At 35.3% G+C, this 19782-nt stretch overlaps 2 protein-coding genes and 1 long non-coding RNA gene across 3 annotated transcripts in view; 2 read left to right on the forward strand and 1 right to left on the reverse strand.

The window, feature by feature from the left end:
- Nucleotides 1-288: 288 nt before the first annotated feature.
- On the forward strand, nucleotides 289-13045 carry LOC141374974 (serine protease HTRA2, mitochondrial-like; the record flags this gene model as incomplete). Its single annotated transcript, XM_073920713.1, has 8 exons — nucleotides 289-302; nucleotides 1711-1915; nucleotides 4779-4973; nucleotides 5074-5106; nucleotides 6682-6790; nucleotides 6875-6944; nucleotides 12281-12378; nucleotides 12464-13045. Coding segments are annotated over 8 exons (888 nt in total), but the record flags the coding sequence as incomplete, so codon positions are not given.
- A 263-nt stretch (nucleotides 13046-13308) lies between these two features.
- Nucleotides 13309-16594, reverse strand: si:dkey-265c15.9. The gene is made up of 7 exons (XM_017358946.4): nucleotides 16167-16594; nucleotides 15217-15660; nucleotides 14764-14858; nucleotides 14539-14589; nucleotides 14043-14418; nucleotides 13569-13742; nucleotides 13309-13482 (listed from the first exon to the last, which is right to left on the reverse strand). Exons 1-7 carry the CDS (start codon nucleotides 16450-16452, stop codon nucleotides 13382-13384), a joined length of 1527 nt encoding a protein of 508 aa, XP_017214435.1. The 5' UTR covers nucleotides 16453-16594; the 3' UTR covers nucleotides 13309-13381.
- Nucleotides 16595-19202: 2608 nt separating this feature from the next.
- Nucleotides 19203-19782, forward strand: part of LOC137490466 (uncharacterized) — a 57248-nt gene continuing 56668 nt past the window's right edge. Inside the window, exon 1 of the long non-coding RNA XR_012389167.1 lies at nucleotides 19203-19265. This is a non-coding gene — a long non-coding RNA (uncharacterized lncRNA). The remainder of the gene's footprint in view (nucleotides 19266-19782) is intronic.

Raw genomic sequence — 19782 nt, forward strand, 5'->3', positions numbered from 1 at the left:
TGCGTGAATCTTCTAGGGGATTTTGAATCAACCGATTAAGAGAGGTTCTTTCACACAGCCATCAGCTTCGCCGCCACACCGGAAGTCCCCTTCTGTCATCATTTCTGATGAGTTTTTTTTGACTCTGTTGAACATAAAAGAAGATATTTTTAATAATGCTGAAAACCTGAACATTGACTTCCATAGTAGTTATTTTTCCTGCAATAGAAGTCAATAGCTAGAGGTTTTCAGCATTATTGAAAATGTCTTCTTTTGTGTTTAACAGAAGAAAGAAACTCATAACGATTTCAAATATGCAGAGGGTGAGTAAATGATGGAATCATTTTTATTTTTACTATTAATTTCACTGTTAATTTAAGTTATTGAGTTTAATTTAAAAGCCTTACAAAAATACTTTATTCATTCATTCGTTTATTTTCTTTTCGGCTCAGTCCCTTTATTAATCTGGGGTTACCACAGCGGAATGAACCACCAACTTATCCAGCATATGTTTTTACGCAGCGGATGCCCTCCCAGCTGCAACCCATCTCTGGGAAACATACATACATACTCATTCATACACTACGGACAATTTAGCCTACTCAATTCACCTGTACCGCATGTCTTTGGACTGTGGGGGAAACCATAGCACTCGGAGAAAACCCACGCGAACGCAGGGAGAACATGCAAACTCCACACAGAAATGCCAACTGACTCAGTCGAGGCTCGAACCAGTGACCTTCTTGCTGTGTGGTGACAGCACTACCTACTGCGTCGCCAAATTACTTTATTATTTGATATAAAACTATATATTTTTTATTTATTAAAATAATTTCCAATTATTAAAAAGCCTTTTCAGTGTCAGTTTTCAGCCAAATGCATCTAGAATTTTCTGTTTCAATCAACAAGCTTCATTTCAGTGCTTCCCTAATCTTGCTATAAGAGGGTCTTTTTGCATTGCACAACTCAAAAACAAGGCGGCAAAACATCTAATTATTATAAACATTTTAAATTATAAACATTTAATTACTATAAAAATAGAACCAAACCCTTTTCCCCAAATGTCATTATTATTAACAAAATTATTGTTATCAGACATTTATAAAATACTTATTTAACGTGTTGAAGCAACTCAATTCTTAAGTTTATTGGGGGCAACTTGACTGTTTTATGTTCAACTCACTTACATTTATAAAAACAATCAAGTTAACCTAATTCTTTACTTTTTTATCATTTCTATTGTTAAAACATTCTCACATTTCGCAGGGTTGTAAAACCCAACAATGTTTTAACACTACACATATATTTACAATATTTTTTGTTAATTCGGTTTAATTTCTGAATGTTAAGTAATCATAAGTGGTAGTTGTAGTTGTTGTTGTTGTTATTAATAATGCTGTTGTCATTTTCACTGACATTATTATTATCATTATTATTATTGTACTATCTATCTATTATATGTTTTATTTAAACCTTTATTATTCTTGCTTCATTTTTTTGAATTGTTGTATATTTTTATGTTCTCTTGTGTATATACTTTGTTTGACTTGTTCACCCAGTTACCTTTACATGCGCGCGCACAACAGGATTGTTTTTTTCAGCAGGGTGTTTTATGTTGATTTTCTCTATAGAGACTTTTTGGATCACTTGTTTCTATTTTAAGATGACCAGATGGTTTTAGTTTCAGTTGTGTTTGGGAATTGTGACTAATTTTACACTCTTTCTTTTCAGACACCCCTTTTCTGGCCGTGAGGGACCCATCTCGAATGGCTCTGGCTTTATAATAAGTAGTGATGACCTGATAGTGACAAATGCCCATGTGGTCGCCAACAAGCGTGGTGTTCGTGTCAAACTGACCAATGGTGAGACTTACAGCGCCACAGTCCAGGATGTGGACCAGGCTGCAGACATCGCCACCATCAAAATCAATGTTAAGGTACAGATGGAGCTTTGAGGTTGTACTGTTAACATGTGTAATCTTTTGGGGATATTTAATTTTTTAATTAGGGCTGCACCGATCCTGATACTTGGATTGGATATTGGTTCAATACTGCATATTTTTACTGCAAATCCCATCTTGCACGTGCTCTATATTCTGTGTAATTTATAAGCAAACAAAAGCCAGAAAGGTAGCCTTTTATAAGACAGGAGAAAGTTGTCTTGTAGGCCTACTGTATCCCAAATGTTTTGAAGCCATTCTATAGTTTAATGTGAAGTACAGATCAATATTCACATGCTTAAATTCATGTTCAGTTCTGCGCTTCCCTCCGCTGCGCCTGTCAATCATTCTCAGTTTATTTACAATTCAAACTGCGTGTCACGTTCATGACAACATGAAAAACTTTCTCCAACACTATTTGTACCTGTTAATTTAAATAAATATTAATTTATTATATTACATTATATTAATTTATTATAATATAATATATATTATATTGGTTCATTTCGACCTGAAACGACAAGTTCATTTCTGTTTCTAAATCATGTAGCTGTTAGATCAGCAGATCGCATTCGCAACACTGGAACTAGTGGGTTATTACCTGCTCTTCACACACAAAGTAGGCCTACCTGAAATTTAAAACTAGAAAAGGCTCAATAATACATTGGACAGATCCTTAACACACTGATTTCTTCCCTTTTTACTGCTGTTTTGGATTGGAAGCTGTCTCAGTGATGCATCAAGCACTTCATTCACACACCGGCTGATGTGACGTGTGCCGCTCTGTAAAATTATTCTGTAACATTAAAAGTTTCTGTTTTCTCATCCTTCCGACTGAGTTTATTCTTTCGAGGGGAATACTTTTAGGATAGTTTGTAAGCCTGGCTCATTGTGGTCAAAGTTGTTGATTAAATTAATAAAAGTGAAACTGACAATCACAATATAGATTTTCATTAACAGAAAATTATTTAGCCTAGTACCGGCTGCTCTGAAAACTGTGAATATTTGACTGTAATTTTATTTATATCAATAGTTTATTTAAGAGACCAGTTTGTGTTTTGATTAGAGTCAATAGTGGTAGCCTGTTGCAGAGTTCAAAGAAGAATCTTACTATTAAAAAAGGAAACATAAGCTGGACCACATCACCATAGAAACTGTATTATGCTTAAATAAATGGCACAGTATCAGGATCGGATCTGTATTGGTCGATACTCAGAATTTTGGGATCGAAATCGAATCAGTCCCAAAAAGATGGTATCGGTGCATCATTATTTTTATTGAGTCATAGTTTAATATGGTAAGAACAAGGACTTATTTTATTTTATTAATTTACATTTTTAGTAAAAGGTCTTTATCAAATGAGTAATTTCTTTTTTAACTTTGTTCATTTAAGAATTGAGCTTAAAGAATCAAAAACGTATCACGGTTAGTACATTAAAAGTGTGAGGTCAATATGATTTTAATGTTTTTTATGGCTCTACATTAACTTTTTTGATCACCAGCCTATATGGCTAGTAGTTTTTCAACTTTACTAGCCACTCGCCATTTTCACTTTTGTTTTTGGGAAAATATATTTGCAAAATTACTTGATTTAGATGTGTTGTGTATGACTTTGCTCAATGAGCATGAGCGGTAGTGGTTTCATGGTGTTGCTTTGTAGTTATTTCAGGGCTCAACATTAAGGTTGTACCAATTTTTTCTCTGACCACACTGGAAAATAGATAAATAAATAAATAAATATTTCTTAGCCAAAAATGTTAAATAATTTAAAAATTTCAAAAACTAGCAAAATATATGTTTTAATATGCACACACTTTTTATTAAATAAAACTAAACTAACAATTATTGTCATGTAGCCTGTCTAAAACTATGCAAAGTAGTCTGTCCTAGCTCCAAGACCAAGGTCTCAGATCAGCAGTTAACTATACATTAAATTTAATCTATTAAATCAATGTTACTGAAAAGAATGATAATTAAATCATATTAACAAAAAGAAAGCAGGTGAAAAACATACCGTGTGCAATAATGAAAGGATGATCAAACGCACACAGTTAACATTAGGCCCATTAATAATCTGTTCAAAGATTGTTTAAAGCTGAAGCTGCAACTGCTGCTGCATACATAAAATACCTTCTTTTTTAAAAATCTCGAGCTCTTGAAAATGGTGGATGTGTATCACTTTTTGTCAAGTCTATTTTAAACAGAACCGATCGCAGCATTGTGTTTCCGGTCAAGGTTGCTTCACGCAAGGAAATGGGATCGTGCACGCTTTTAAAAAATTGCGCGCGTCACATAACATTCTGTATTTATCTGCTTTCTTTTGCTTGCGTGAACACAGTTGTTTTTGTCAGTCGGGCTGCTTCTCATTTCTAGAGGTTCATCCTTATTGTTGAACCCTACTTTTAAAAAAAATACAATTTAAAAATGATTTTCGACCAGCCAAAGTGGCTAGTGGGAGTGGCTGTCTAATCCGCCACAGCTAAAGTCTACCTGCGGTTGGTGGATGTTAATGTCAAGCCCTGGTGTTAACCCATTAATCTGTTTATACTGTATTTAGGCTACATACACACTGTAATATTTCAGGAGGAACGGCCGCATACAAATATGGAAATAAACTCGAAATTGTGATAACCTTAGTGACATTTGGTTTTGTATCCTCAGATTTTTAAACGCAGTAATATTACAGCAACTACAGAATATTATAGTCAACAATTTTAGGTAAACCAACAGTAACAGAGGAGGCTTTTATGTTTGGAACGCCATTTTTGCAATTGATTTTTCACATTTTTCTTTTACCACAGTTCTAGTACATGGCCATATAGTCTGACATAGTGTCATAGTGTTCTCTGTCTTGTCCCAGAATCCTTTACCAACGTTGCGTCTTGGCAAGTCATCTGATGTGCGTCAAGGTGAATTTGTGGTTGCCATGGGGAGCCCCTTTTCTCTTAAAAACACCATCACATCTGGAATTGTCAGCTCTGCACAGAGAGGCAGTAAAGAACTGGGTCTCTCCAACTCCAACATGGACTACATCCAGACGGACGCTACCATAGATGTAAGAGCACTGGAAACTGGGTGGTGTTGCATGCAAAAAAAATGTATGTCATCATTTAATGAATTGCATTCCATCACTCAATCACAATTCTGCTTTACAGTTTGGAAATTCAGGAGGGCCTCTCATAAACCTGGTGAGTCGCTGACATTTACTCAAAAAACTGCTTCTGCCTTTTGGTTTAAAGGGTCATGAAACACCAAAACACATTTTTGAGATGTCAATAGTCATATATATGTCTCACGCTGCTAAAAACACTATTAGGACACATATTTAACAATAAAAGTGAAGAATTGGTTGTTTTTGCGTTATTTCAAACAAATTCGTTCTTCCGGTTTGAAAATGAATTTTGAAGCTACGTCAAGGCCACGAGCTCCTTGTGTAAATTCCAGCATGGAGACTGGCTGTCTGTATCGGCGGGTACAATGTGACGTCTTTGAGCTTTCATCATTAATTCAAGAGAAAGACGAACCAATCAGCGCACTCTATTGTGAATGAGGTGCAGCTTTATTAATATGCATGATAGCTTCAAAAACTACCTGTTACAGTATTCAGAGAGACGCCACGTTGTGTTGCTAACCGTAAATAAAACAAGTGGAAGAAGAAGAATTGTTCAGAGACATGGGTCGTCAGTGTTGTTTATAAACGTGCCACAATAAAGGTTTTGTTTTCATTTTCCCGCAGTGAGAAAGGACCCATATTTGTGGACTACAGTGGTCTTCTAACACGCAACAAAAATGTTTGTAAGGAACATTTTTACCCGAGAACTTTTTGTATTATAAATGGTGAAATCCAGATTTGCCACTCGTCTTCTTATAAAAAAAATCGCAAATCCAGTTCGTGTTGATTGTCCTGTCTCTACGGATTTGGTAAGTAAGCAATTGGTGTACCTTGTTATTCAGATGGCGAAGTAGGCCATTAAAACTACACTCTTCTAGCAGTTCCTCGGATCCAATATGTCGTTTGTCATGGGGGCACGCATGAAATGTTCTTGAATGAAAATGAAAGTGCCAAACTGCAGTTAAAGTCGACAAATTAAGAATGAAACTCCCCAAAATTACATGACACTCCAGAAGAAACATGGATAGCGTGGTGACACAATGACGTTAATCGTATTATGTGCTTTAACATGTAAAACGGGATCATGAAATAAACATTCAAAAAGCAACTCATGTAAACACCTTAATCATATTGTTGTTTTAATCAGATTAAGGCAAATAGTTAGATTACTGATGTCCACAAAATCATTGCTTTATCTGTTAAACTGACAAGTGTAACACAAACTACTCTCCTGTCTTCATTTGGAGTAAAAATTCCAAGTAACTCAACACAAGCAAAGGCAATTGTAGGCATAATAGTAGGAGTATTAGGGTAGGAGTATTTATAGCCACAGACATGCAACCTTTTTCAGGGGTAGAAAACTCCGGTTTTAGGCATTTAATTAGTGTGCTAGAACCACAGTACGAAATCCCAAGTAGAACGTATCTCACAGCTATGGTGGTACCCTCCTTGTACAATAATGTGAAGGAGAAAGTTATCAGTGCACATTTAGTAGTTGACTACAGATTGCTGGACCTTCAGAGCAACACAGAGCTTCATGACTGTCATATTAAGAACGTGAATTGTTTTCAAATGTTCATCAATATTGTATTGTACTGACCATACTCTGGCCTTATGTAATAAACTGATGTGTCATGTTTGTACTCTTCAGGATGGTGAGGTCATCGGCATTAATACCATGAAAGTGACAGCAGGGATTTCCTTCGCTATTCCCTCAGACAGAGTCCGTCTCTTCCTTGACCGATCTGCAGACAAACAGAGTAAGAATGACCTCACAGCTGCTTGCTTTTGTCTGTGACAGCATTTTTTTTCACTGACAGATGGGTATTGGGTTTTTTTTTTAGACTCTTGGTTCGGAGAATCGGGATGGAAAAGGCGTTACATTGGAGTGATGATGTTGACTTTGACCCCCAGGTGCCAAACACTTTTATTACAATTTTACAGGAGAGCAAAATTCATACATTATGGAATCTACAGATTTTTGTTATATGCCACTAGATTTGGCTCTTAGAAATTCAAGTGCTGGAATACCTGGAAAATTGGCTTGTTCTGTTGAAAAGTGCTTAATTTATCAAGGAGAATTTGTATGCAATTTTCACGCCCCAAAAATAAAAATGTTTGTGAATTTTTGTGACAATTTAATGCAAAAATACCCACACAATCTACCGTGATTCCGAAGCAGTGATTTAAATGATATGAGAAGTAGCCAATCACAGTCAAACTTGTTTAGTTTTACCTGAAATGTAAGGGCGGGACAAAGGCCTTTCTGTGTTGCAGTGACAGAAAAAAACTACTCAAAAACAAATGTATTATGAGAATAATGCTTTTCAGATGTTTTTACTATGTTATTAGCAAGAGTAATTAAACCGTGGACATACTTTCTGCCATTTCAATGATCTACACTGTAAAAAAAAAATCATAAAAAAAAGGTCAAATGACTGGCAGCTACGGCTGCCAAACAAAAACCATAAAATTACAGTAAAATTTCTTTGTTTAAATAAAGTGCAAAAAATAATAAATCTACAGATATTGTCATTAAAATTTTTACAGAAAAACACTTATTTTACAGACTTTTCCTAGATTATTACTATCAAATCCATTTAATAAAGTAACACAATAAGAGTTTTACAGAGAAACACTGTTATTTTACAGACTTTTCCTAGATTATTATGATCGAACACTATCAATAAAGTGACTGCACTAAAAGTTCAAGAGAAAACAACGCTATTTTTTTACAATTAAACGCCTTTAATAAAATGCCAAGACACGCTTTTGGTCGTAATTTAACTGTTTTATTTTGGATCAAAAAAGTTTGGAAAAAACATCAAGTGAGATACAACTGATTAAAATTCTCACAACTATAACATTACATTTTATTGAATAGTCTTACTTTAAAACATATAGAGGTTTACGTTGTATGAAATGATTCAGTTCCAAATCTTAAATGAAATGGAACTGTAACGTTAAGGGGACGTTGAGAAAGAGGTGCAGATTCAAATGCAGGTTTATTACACAGAGATGGTCAGGCAAACAAGTCAACACACGGGCAAACTGCAAACAGATGTATGCAGTGAATCCAGAGTCATGGTCAAATAACAAGCAAATGATCAGTCCTAGCAGCAAACAACGTAAACAATTTACAAACAAAGCAAGGCAAAAGAAGAGAACCGCATCATAATGTTCACAGTAGCAGTATAACAAGACTAAGCAATTGGTGCGTGCGTTTGTGCTGCTTTTAAAGTGCATGTAATCAGTTCATAACGATCCTCCGACTATGTGTTTGCAATCAGCAGAATCTGAAACAGGTGTATGTGAGCACTCTTCGTGTGTTACTTTATTAGATGGATTTGTTCGTAATAATTTAGAAAAAGTCTGTAAAATAACAGTGTTTCTCTGTAAACATTTTAATACAAATATCTGTAGATTTATTACTTTTTGAACTTTTTTTCAACAAAGAAATTTTACCTTAATTTTATGGTTTTTGTTTGGCAGCCGTAGCTGCCAGTCATTTGACTTTTTTTTTTTTTTTTTTTTTTTTTACAGAGCAAGTAATTACAATTTATTACTTTAATTTTACGGAATTTTAAATGTACTTAAAAAACAGGAAAAAACACTGTAAATAATACATAATTTTTTTTGTAAAAAAAACAGACAAATTGCTGTAATTTGTAATTACTTATAGTACATAAAATAACAGTCAAGCCGTTAACTTACAGATAATGTTTGTAATTTTTACCAACTTTTGAATATAATTTAAAATAACAGAAAAAATACTGTATAAATAATACTGTAATTTCCCTGTATGAAAAACACAAATGTCAGTAATTTGTCTTTAATAATAAAGTACCTAAAATAAAAGTCAAACGGTTAATTTAGAGAGATTGGTTGTCATTTTACTAAGTTTTGAATATAATGTGAAATGACAAAAAATTACTGTAAAAAATTTAAGGATATTTTCTGTAAAAAAATTTTTTTACAGTGTACACACACATTTTGCTCTCTTCTCTTCACTCTGTTCTTCTGACTTGTCTGTCACTCTACTGAATGTTGGTGTGGAAATGCAGGTATTGCTCAATTACTCATTTCTGCAAACGTATCAAGCGTTTTATTGTAACATGAGAGCGCAGTCATGTACATTAATCATAAAAACAGATATGCGAGCTCTTAAATAGGCTTTTTCAAATTAACTGCAAGTCCTCTCATCATCTCGTGTGTGTGCTCAGACTGTATACAATTGCGATCTCCTCAATATTAAAGTAGAAATTATTTATCTTTGCTCCTTGACTAAAAAAAGTATTTGGATTACAGACTTTTCATTAGGCTGTATCATCAAGTAAACCTTACTTTGAGCAAAGTTGGGACTTTTTATATTTCTTTACGACAAAAGAATTATGCTAGAAATGTTTCTGTTTGAGGTATTTGTGGGATTTATACATTATAGCTGTATTCTGATCTGTCTTAAAGCATCACTGAATTGTACAGGCATTACAGGTCAAAGCAATCTGCTGTTACATTTATCATAATAAACAATAAGGCTCTTCAAACACTGCTTTAAGAAATGCAGTGTTGTCATATTTCAAATACCTAGAGTTAAACAAAGTCATTTGCTTTATTATTTTATTACTGACAGTGTACTTGTCTTTTTTTGTAAAATTATTTCAGTTTAAGATCAAGTGTAAAATAATATTTCCATGTGCTGTACAGCTATTTAAGAAACAAATTTGCCATATTGTAAAGACGATGAGCAAATAAGAAAAATAGTGTAAAATATGTAAATAAAAGGCTAAATTTAAATCTTTTAATCATATATTTTAATTAAACCTTTCAAATAGGGGTGTCAAAATGAATTGTTTCTTTGATGCACACGCGGACAGTTCGGTATCAGTTCTGTAATAATCATAACCGATTATTGTGTACTGACGTCATTTATCTCATATGTGCTCTGTCGCGAGGGAGGCGAGCGCGAGTATTTACAACACTCTAACTACTTAAAACTCAAACTGCACAATTTCACTGCGTGTGTGTTTGCTGGACAGCTGACATTTACAGCAAAAGCCCCTATTTCACTGCGACTGAGAGAATGAAAGTACTCCATTTCTCTTTCTCTCTCTCTCTTACACACACACACTGACACACACACACACAAACTCACTCACTCACTTGCACATCTCCAGTCAACATACAGTGGTGTTTTCTTTCTGAATTAATTGACTTTTCTTATTCCCAATACTTTTACTCAGTTGGTGACAGTTCTAGTTACTTGTTCAAAGAATTATTTCATTAAACCAAATGATTTAATATTTTCTTATTAATCATAAGTAAATGAATAAATAAATGGATAATAAATAATGGAATAATTGTATAATTTATTCATTTTGGTTTAGTTTTAAACGTGTATCAATTTCTTTATTTTGGTTAGTTTGTAACCAAACTGTTTTAGAGTATCCAAATACCAATTTAGAGACCTCTGGGGAAAAAAAATATTTGTAGTTAATTCTATGTTTAATAGAAAAAATAATTTATATCTCTTTTTTTCAAAATGTATACTTGATGTTTTTGTATTTAACAATTATGAGTGAAACTTTTGTATTTTGAGCAGTTTCTCAGTAAAATTCAAGATGGATACACAGACAGACAGACAGACAGACTGACTGATAGTTTGATAGATAGACAGAGATAACAAAAGTACACACATCCTTTAAAGAAGTACAGCCTCAAAAATGTAATAAATTAAAAAGTACCCGTTTCAACCTCAGTCCCAAAGACACGCGGTATAGATGAATAATAATTCAACTGAACTGGCAGTGTATAAGTGTGTGTGTGAATGTGAGTGAGTATAGGTGTTTCCTAGTACTGGGTTGCAGATGAAATTGTATCCACTGTTTAAAACTAATTCTGGAATAATTATATTTTTATTCATAAATTGCCCAGCATACTTACATTTTGTTTTTGAAAAAAAAATTGTTAATAGAAAAATTTAATAAAACTTATCAGAAATAAAGGAAATAAACCACAATGCATAATTTTTTTATAAAGTATTTGATTGTTTTAGTATTAATTGTACAAATCTTTACAAAAAAGCACTATATTTCGCGGTATTACAATGAAAGACAAGAGAAAGCCTGTTCAGAATGATCAGAAGTGGACAAAAGACTTAAGCATTAAACCGCATGCTTTTAAACTGGAACGTGTCTCTCTTGTCTACCTGTGATCTGAACGAGCAAAATGTGTTTTATTATCGTGTAAACAGGGCAGCATCAGTCATGTTAGATTTAACGTCTCCCTCTGTCACATCTGCGTAGTCATCCTAGCCTTTCTCATTGTAATCTTCATAAACTAAACCATGTACAGTGCGCAATAGCCTTGAAAAGGCCACGCAGTGCAGCACACAGGTGCACAATGAGGAAATATGGACTGACTGCATCAAAACTGTTCATATTGCGCAATGACACGAAATAATATTGATCGCGCCACCAAACACATGAAAATAAAAGTAACGTGCGTGAATTAAAAAATGTAAGGAGCAGAAAGTACAGATATTTGTGTAAAAATGTAAGTAAAAAGTAGTCAAAGAAATAAGTAGTGGAGTAAAGTACTGATACTAGAAAAATCTACTTAAGTACAGTAACAAAGTATTTGTACTTCCCATCTCTGTAGATATATCAGCATAACAATCAATATTACATTCGCTTCAACCAAAAACACCTCAACAAAACATTCATACTACAATTGCATAGAGCAGGGGTGGCCAACACTGTTCCTGGAGATCTACCTTCCTGCAGAGTTCAGTTGCAACCCATATCAAACACACCTGCTTGTAATTATCACGTGGTGTTCAGGTCCTAATTAATTTGTTCAGGTGTGTTTGATTTGGGTAGCAACTGAAATCTGCAAGAAGGTAGATCTCCAGGAACAGGATTGGCCACCCCTGGCATAGAGTGTGACAAAAGAAATGCTGTTAATTTGCAATGCATTGAATTAATTTATCAGTACATGCTGTAATGAATCAGATTAAATGTGTGTTATGGATATTGAAAGATATCCACAGGCCTGACTAAAAAGAAATTGCTCATAAATTTTGGTCATAAAATGTGCAGACACTGGTTAATAATCAATCGTATTAACTCACGTGTGTTTGTGCACACTGTTACATGGATTACATTTTTGCGTATTTCCCTTTGCACACACTCCTGTGTTTGCACTGAAGTGAGTCTTTTATTATCTTTAAATTCTCTTTTTCCCCTCCTCAGTATAATCGAAGAGCTAAGGATGCGAGACCCGTCCTTCCCTGATGTTTCTCATGGAGTTCTCATCCACCGTGTGATTGTAGGATCTCCAGCCAACAGATGTGCTGCTCTCTGAACATGATGTTATCAGCTGTTGATTAAGGCATCCTATTGATGATGTCATTTCCTGTTTTCTGTTTTGCAGAGCCGGAATGAAGCCAGGAGATGTTATTATTGAGATCAATGGGGTAAAGGTGAACACGTCAGAGGAGATATATAATGCTGTGAGGACCAGCGAAAGCTTAAATGTGGTGGTCCGCCGGGGGGCCGACCTGCTCATGCTGCACATGACCCCAGAGTCCACAGAGTGACATCAAGTCTAGTTTTTAGTAAGATTAAGAAATGGTGAGTAATGAGAAGCTGTCATAGTTGGAGCTGTTGTAAGAAAGGAATCATCTTAAGAGTTGAACAGTTTTAGCAAACGCTGGACATTCGTGTAGTAAACGTGTTTCTGGAAGCGTATGAAATAATGTGGATGATTCAGACTTCTGTACACTGGATAAACCTCAGTGTGTCTGCGCAAACTACACTATCAGTATTGATTTGAAGGAATATCACTGAATATTTTGTTTAGGATTGTCATGATGGCAACAAACACTCAACGACCTTAATAAAACTGGGTGCTCTTATTGTGAAAATGCTGATGTTTTGTATTGAGTCTCACATTCTCATGTTACGACGTTTGTATTTTAATACATTTTTCTGAACAGCTCTGATTTCACAATAAACCATTGGAATATTTATGGATGATTTGCTTATGTCGCAGTGACTGATATGTTTAGGTTTTGGGTCAGCGCTGTACAGCATTCTGAAAAAGTGTATTTCTAAAAGTGCGCCGTAATGACGCCAGTGTCAACTGCAGTGTGTGTTGGAAAGGACTGGATGCTGTTCAAACCTCATGCCAAATTTTTGTCACCCCAAACAAAACCATTTTAAATCCACACAATCTGACAACACTGGGGCTAGATCACAATATAAGCCACAACACAAGTGAGTTCAATAAAATATATCTTTATTACAGACATGTAGAAAAATCAAATATACAAAACATTCTGCTAATGTGACTCAGAACTCCAGCATGGACCAGTCGTGGTAAGGCATCTCTTCTAGAGGAATTCTGCACTCTGGATTCTCATGCAGACAAGCCGTCATCATATCACAGCATTCTGTGAAGAAGAAATGGAGAGGTGAGGTTATTGTTATTATTATTATTAAGCTGTTTCACTTAATTGTTCTTTGATGAACATCTCACCTTGAGAGAGGGTAAATTTGGACCAGTCATGTTGGAGGTAGTACAGGTCATACGCTGATGGGAATTCTCCATGGAGCATTGTGAACAGAAGAACCCCAAGAGAATAGACCGTCGCTGGTTTGGCCCGGTAGCATCCTTTTTCATAAAACTCTGGCGGGATGTACGCTTCTGTGCCTGGAGGAGAGACGTTTAGTTTAGCATCATGTTGAATATATATACCAGATGGGCTTCAGCTGTGCTAATTAACCAGCTTTCAATACGTATATTAATAATGCTTATGCACATTCATAACTAGTGTTGTCAAAAGTATCAACTACCAATCGATACCGACACTCATCACAGTCATATTTGCTGAGCATGTGAACACCAATGGCCAATCAGTGGTGTTTAACAGCGCTCAAATTGACTTGTTAAATGTCAGAATCGATTGGTACCGAAGTCGATACTTTTGACCACACTATTCAAAACACCTACCAGAGAAGAGACTGTAGGCTGATTCCATCATGAAGTCTCCACACCCGAAGTCGATCAGCTTGACTTCCAGTGTGTCGGGGTTCACCAGCAGGTTTTGAAGCTTAATATCCCGGTGGAACACCCCGCGGTAACAGCACACGTTGGCCGCATAAACAGCTTGCCTCATGATGGTATGTGCTGTTTTCTCACTGAGGACTCCTCCGCTGACTTCAAGGAATGCCTCCAGGTCCATGCTTGGACTAGGCCGCTCCATCACCATGACATAATGGTTTTTAAAGACCTGCCAGTCCAGAAGCTTAATAATATTCGGACACCTGGAGCCACCGCTGGCCATGTTTGCCAAGGTGATCTCTAGAGGAAGTGGCTGGTCACATGACTGAAAACAAAATAATAATGTTGGTTTTCAAACAAGGGTTTCTGACCACAGCCTGTGGTCTATAATAAATATAAGACTTTATAAACTGAACACAGCGAACAGAAAGTGTAGTCTACTCACAGAGCTGACATCTTGCATATTTGGGGTCTTCTGGACAAATTTAACTGCCACCTGTTTAAAGGAACAAGCGAACAATTAACATGTGCACGGAGATCATTTCATTCAGTCATAAATCCTGAACAGAGGATTCATTCGTCAGCAGAAATGTCCAAACAATGAAAGCTCTGATGATGTTCTTTAAACAGGGAACTTCATCAGAGGATTTGAGTCTACAAAAATGAATACCTGCAGACCATCCTGTATGCGAATCCCCTCATACACGGAGCCGAAACCTCCTTCACCAAGCTGCTTTCCGAGTTTGTAGCGGCAGCTGATGTCATCTGTTAAAAATGAAGAAAATGTCATTAAATTATAAACCAAATAAAAACACAAACAGTTGAAGTCAGAATTATTGTCAGATTTCAGAACATGATAGTTTTAATAACTCATTTCTAATAACTGATGTCTTTTATCTTTGTCGTGATGACAGTACATCATATTTACTGGATATTTTCAAGATACCAGTGTTCAGCTTAAAGTTCTGAATACTTAAACTTTATTGCTCTGCATCATTTGGGAAATATTTAAAAAATATTAATACAAAATCACAGGAGGGTGAATAATTTTGACTTCAACTGTATAATTTTACAAAGTTTGATGAGCCTAAACAAATGTTCTGAACTCCAGCAATAAACTTACTATTGTCCAAGCAGGTCCCATCATCTGCTGTAGACTTCACAGCAGAGTCCTCTTGTGAGACCTGATCCGGTAAAGGGTTCGAGTTTTCATCCAGGGCAGAGTCACAGATGTCATCTGTTATGAGCTGCTGGCTCACTGGAAGTTCATTGTCCTCATCAGATGGTGAACTTGGAGGACTATCAAGCTCTTGCTCCAGGCTGTCCTCACTGAGGGAGGATGCGTTGTCTTCTGGGAAGTGAAGCTCTGCAGAGTCGTTCTCAATGACCACTGCAGAGTCAAAGCTGTTCACTTCAGGTTTAAAGTCCAAATCTTCGTCTGCTGGAGCATCAAGAGCTGGAGGTTGGAGAACTTCCAGCTCCAGGTTGCTCACAGCAGTGCAGAAGAATTTAGAGCTACTGATGGGCTCTGCGTGAAGTTCGTGGATCTCCTGCACACATAGCTGATCTAAAGAGAGGAAGGAACATCATTAATATGACTCTACAACTCTTTTTGACAAGATATTTGAACAGTTCATTTGCAGAAACATTACTCAATGTGTTTTTATTGATGATCTTCATGGGTTTTCTGCATTGAATTAGCAAACAAGTAAACTATATATCTAAAGGCAAAGCTCACTGAAATAAAAAATCCTAATACAAATAATTCTTATTTTTTCTGTTTTTTACACAAAACTACAAATTCTGAAGAAAATTCCTGAAATCAGCAGCCATTAACCTTCATTGTAGGAACACAAAATACTGTGGAAGTCAATGGCTGAAAGCACCTCAAACAGGTTTAAGGAGTAAATTATGACAGAATTGTCTTGTTTATGTGAACTGTGGCTTTAAGAAACTCTTTCTAAAATGTCCTCCAGTTAATGTTCATTTCTGATCTTTAAACACTTATGTGATGTGTTTGGTGTGTTTAACAGTATGCTTTAGTAATTAAAAGTGCTCATAAATCTATTTTACCAACAACAGTAGCTCTTCTTCTGGAAAAACAGGTGAAGAAGATGGGAGACAATTTGAGTTTCCTCTTTTTCTGTCTCCCTGCCTGTTTTCCTGCAGCGACGGCCGGGTCATCGGTCATCAGATGACGGTGATTCTCTGTCGTGCTGCCGGTGGGTTCGAGTGGCTCACACGGTTGTTCGTTCGCACACTTAACACCAAACGCTTTCTTCAGACGGTTAATCAGTTTTGAAAATGCCATTTTATCACTGTACTGTTGAATCGCAGAAAGTACTGAACTACTAGACATCCAAAGAAGCTAATGAGAGTTTCTGCTACGTCAAAAAGCTTTATACTGTCACTGATGATGTCAGAGTTCCACAATTCCATTTGGTATGACGTAGAGACTTTTTAAAACACAACAAACTTCTAATGCAGGGCCGCGCTAGACTGACTGGCTCATTCGCCTTAATGTGCTCACACAGCCACCTGCTTATACACATTTTTTCCAATTATTAATTAAATTAATTTTGCACTTAAAGGCCAATGTATTTTTTTTCTGTCATGCACAACTTTTCTGCGTTTTGCTTATTGTTACAATTTTTACCATGTTTCTATATATTTATACGCGCGCGCGCGCGCGTGTATGTGTGTGTGTGTGTGTGTGTGTGCGTGTGTGTGTATGATTCATTTATTTTGAGTAGCTCATTTCAGTTATTTTATATTTTCGTTATCAATTATTTATCATTTTTAACAGTATTATTATTATCAGTTATATTATATTTTATATATTATGATTATATAAATTCGTTATTGTTGTGAATTCTTTTTAAATGAATAATGCTTCAAATAATAAATTTAAAAGAAAAATATGCAACAAAATGAAGTTATCCATGTATTACCTGAAGCCGCCAGTAGGTGGTGGTAGGACACTGTCTTAAGTGAATAAGACATTTATTCAGCAACAAAGCAACTGTTGTATTTATGAATAGGTCAAGGATGAATCGACTCTCACAATTTATTTAAATCCACAGATTCATTCACAAAAAATAACCCACTCTAGCCTAAATAAGGACTGAACCGATGTGAACAGGTAGGAATAATGATCAAATTCTTGTGGATTAAACATCTTTGTTACATTTGTTTACATTAATTGCAGTAGGTTTTATTAAGTTACAACAAAAGGTGGGAAATGGTTTTAATTGCGAACTGTACTTATTTTGTGTGAACATGCTACATGCTAACACCGTCACAGCATTGCAGTCAACTAATTTAGAGCTACTAACGTTAGTCAACAGTCCCCGCCTTCACTAAGTGAAAAATGCGAATTAAAAAGAAAAAATAACCTAAATAAAATAAATAATTACAAATTAAACAAATGAATATTTAAGTCAGTGTAAATAGATCTAACGTTTATTACTGTATGTCACAGGCTAGTAGCGCTAATTAGCATTTGATGCTAATGCTAACATTGATGCAACTTAATGTAACGTATATTAACGGTACTGTAACTTTAATCTATTGTTTTACTTAAAAGCTTATCAAACCTTTAACATTAACATCAGTCAGATTAATTGCTATTTGAGTGATTCTGTTCAAATTAACTTACATTTGTTTCTGTCTTGTTAACTTTAGGAACTATAACATACAGTGAGAGGAATTATTTAGTTTTATATTACAGAAACTCGATATTTATTTTCTATATTTTTGTTAGGCCACAGTTTGAAATGCCATTCTGCAGGCTGAAATGGCATATTTAACACAATTAACCACGGCTTTACTACAATAATACAGTCAGGTTTATTTTGTGTGGATAAATGTTAGTTTACTGTAATAAAACTATGTTTTTGTCTTATTGGCTAAATGGGCTCATGAAAGTGTTTCACATAGAAATAAATAAATAATAATTAATAATAATAATTCCTTACATTTATATAGCACGTTTCCTGCACACTCAAAGTGCTTTACGCATTGGTGAAACATGTTTCCTGAAAGCCATTTTGAAATGGAAACAATATTTTTCTTTCCCATTTATAGATGATATTTGGTCAACAATACATTTTTACGCCCAAATCAGGTAGAAGAAATTCATTTCAAAATATTACACAGGTACTACTATCCCTGCAATATATTTAATAATAAATAATAATAATAATAAAAAATTCACAAAAATGTTCTTTTTGTACTTGTAAATTTTCTGATGATTTTTGGAAACAGGTTTTAGGGTTGATTTTTGATTAATTTGGAGATATGCTGTAGAGAGAGGAATCATTAAAAGGCCAGAAGTGAAAATTCTGTTGTCATTTACTCCAAACATGCTTGCGTTCTTGTGATATTTTGAGAAGTCAGTGGTCCCTCACTGATTATAAAACACACACACACACACACACACACACACACACATTTTGAGTCTCTATGCAGTTACATTGACTGTAATTTAAGTTATGAAAGCAAACAATATACTTTTTTTTGTTTTATATTAATTATGACGTATTTAAAGGAAGACTTTTTGGCAAATAGGCTCATTTTTCAAGTCACTCAGAGTTAAACTGTTGAGTTTGATCATTTTAATCCGTTCAGCTGATCTCTGGGTCTAACAAATAGTCCAAAATCTTTGATTATTACTCCAGAATGAGAGTATAGCAAAGATTATAGAATACACATGACGTGTCACTCGTATACTTTTGAATGGGAAAAGTGAAACAGTCATTATGGCGAATGAAGCCCCACCTTCTAGTACAGGAGCCAATCAGTGATTGATATATGGCAAATAAAGCCCACCTTTTAGTACATGAGCCAATCAGCGATCAGTATAGAATGACAATTCTCCAGGGGAGGGGCTTGGACTAGATGTGAGTTTCTGCAGATATTGTGTGATATGGACATTTATAAATGAAACTAAAAGGACAGTTACTGTTTAATTTTATTGGTTATTCATAGTATGTAATGTAATCGTAATCTTGGCAAGCATTTTTGAAGAATTTGATTTACCCATTCAAACAGAATGCCCATGTATACTTCCCGAGAGGCGTATAGGTATAGTTACTAGCCATGTCAAGTTGGAACATAGCAGCTATTCATTTCCATCAGTCTTGGTGCATACTTTAACTACACAAGAGTCAAGTTTTACTTTAAAAACTCTTTGGAATTTTTTGAGCGAGATGCTAATGGTCTAATCTGATTCAAGGATCTATGCTAAGCTAAGCTAAAAGTTCTTTTGTCAGACCCGGAGTTTGTCTGAATGGATTTAAAGAGCCCCTATTATACATTAAAAAGGGTCATATTTTGGTTTTTTGGGGGGTCTCCAACAACAGGCTGATGTGCATTCAAGGTCAAAGAACACTTTCATTGTCGTAGAATATGCATTTATTTTTACCAAATTATGGCAGCGACTCGCTTATGATTATTTAACAGTTAATTTGTTCCTACACCCCTCCCTAACGCGATGCTAATCTACACTGATTGGTCCTATTGTACTCTGTTGTGATTGGTCAACAGCGTTCAGCGTGAGACAGAGAGAAATGGCCACCATGGCTTATCAACAATATTGAAGTAGTCAGAGTGCAGAGTGTATGTGTGAGTATACCTGCCAACACTCACGTTTTTTTCGGGAGTCTCCTGTAATTTCAGACCCATCTCC

The sequence above is a fragment of the Danio rerio genome, chromosome 13 (genome assembly GCF_049306965.1).
Source record: "Danio rerio strain Tuebingen ecotype United States chromosome 13, GRCz12tu, whole genome shotgun sequence".
NCBI lineage: Eukaryota > Metazoa > Chordata > Actinopteri > Cypriniformes > Danionidae > Danio > Danio rerio.

Coding starts and splice junctions, on each gene's coding strand:
- si:dkey-265c15.9 (XM_017358946.4), bottom strand. CDS start 16,452: ATGTCTAGTAGTTCAGTACTTTCTGCGATTCAACAGTACAGTGATAAA. Junction 14,859..15,216: donor TGGGACCTGCTTGGACAATA/GTAAGTTTATTG, acceptor CATTTTTAACAG/ATGACATCAGCTGCCGCTAC. Junction 13,743..14,042: donor AGCCTACAGTCTCTTCTCTG/GTAGGTGTTTTG, acceptor TCTCTCCTCCAG/GCACAGAAGCGTACATCCCG.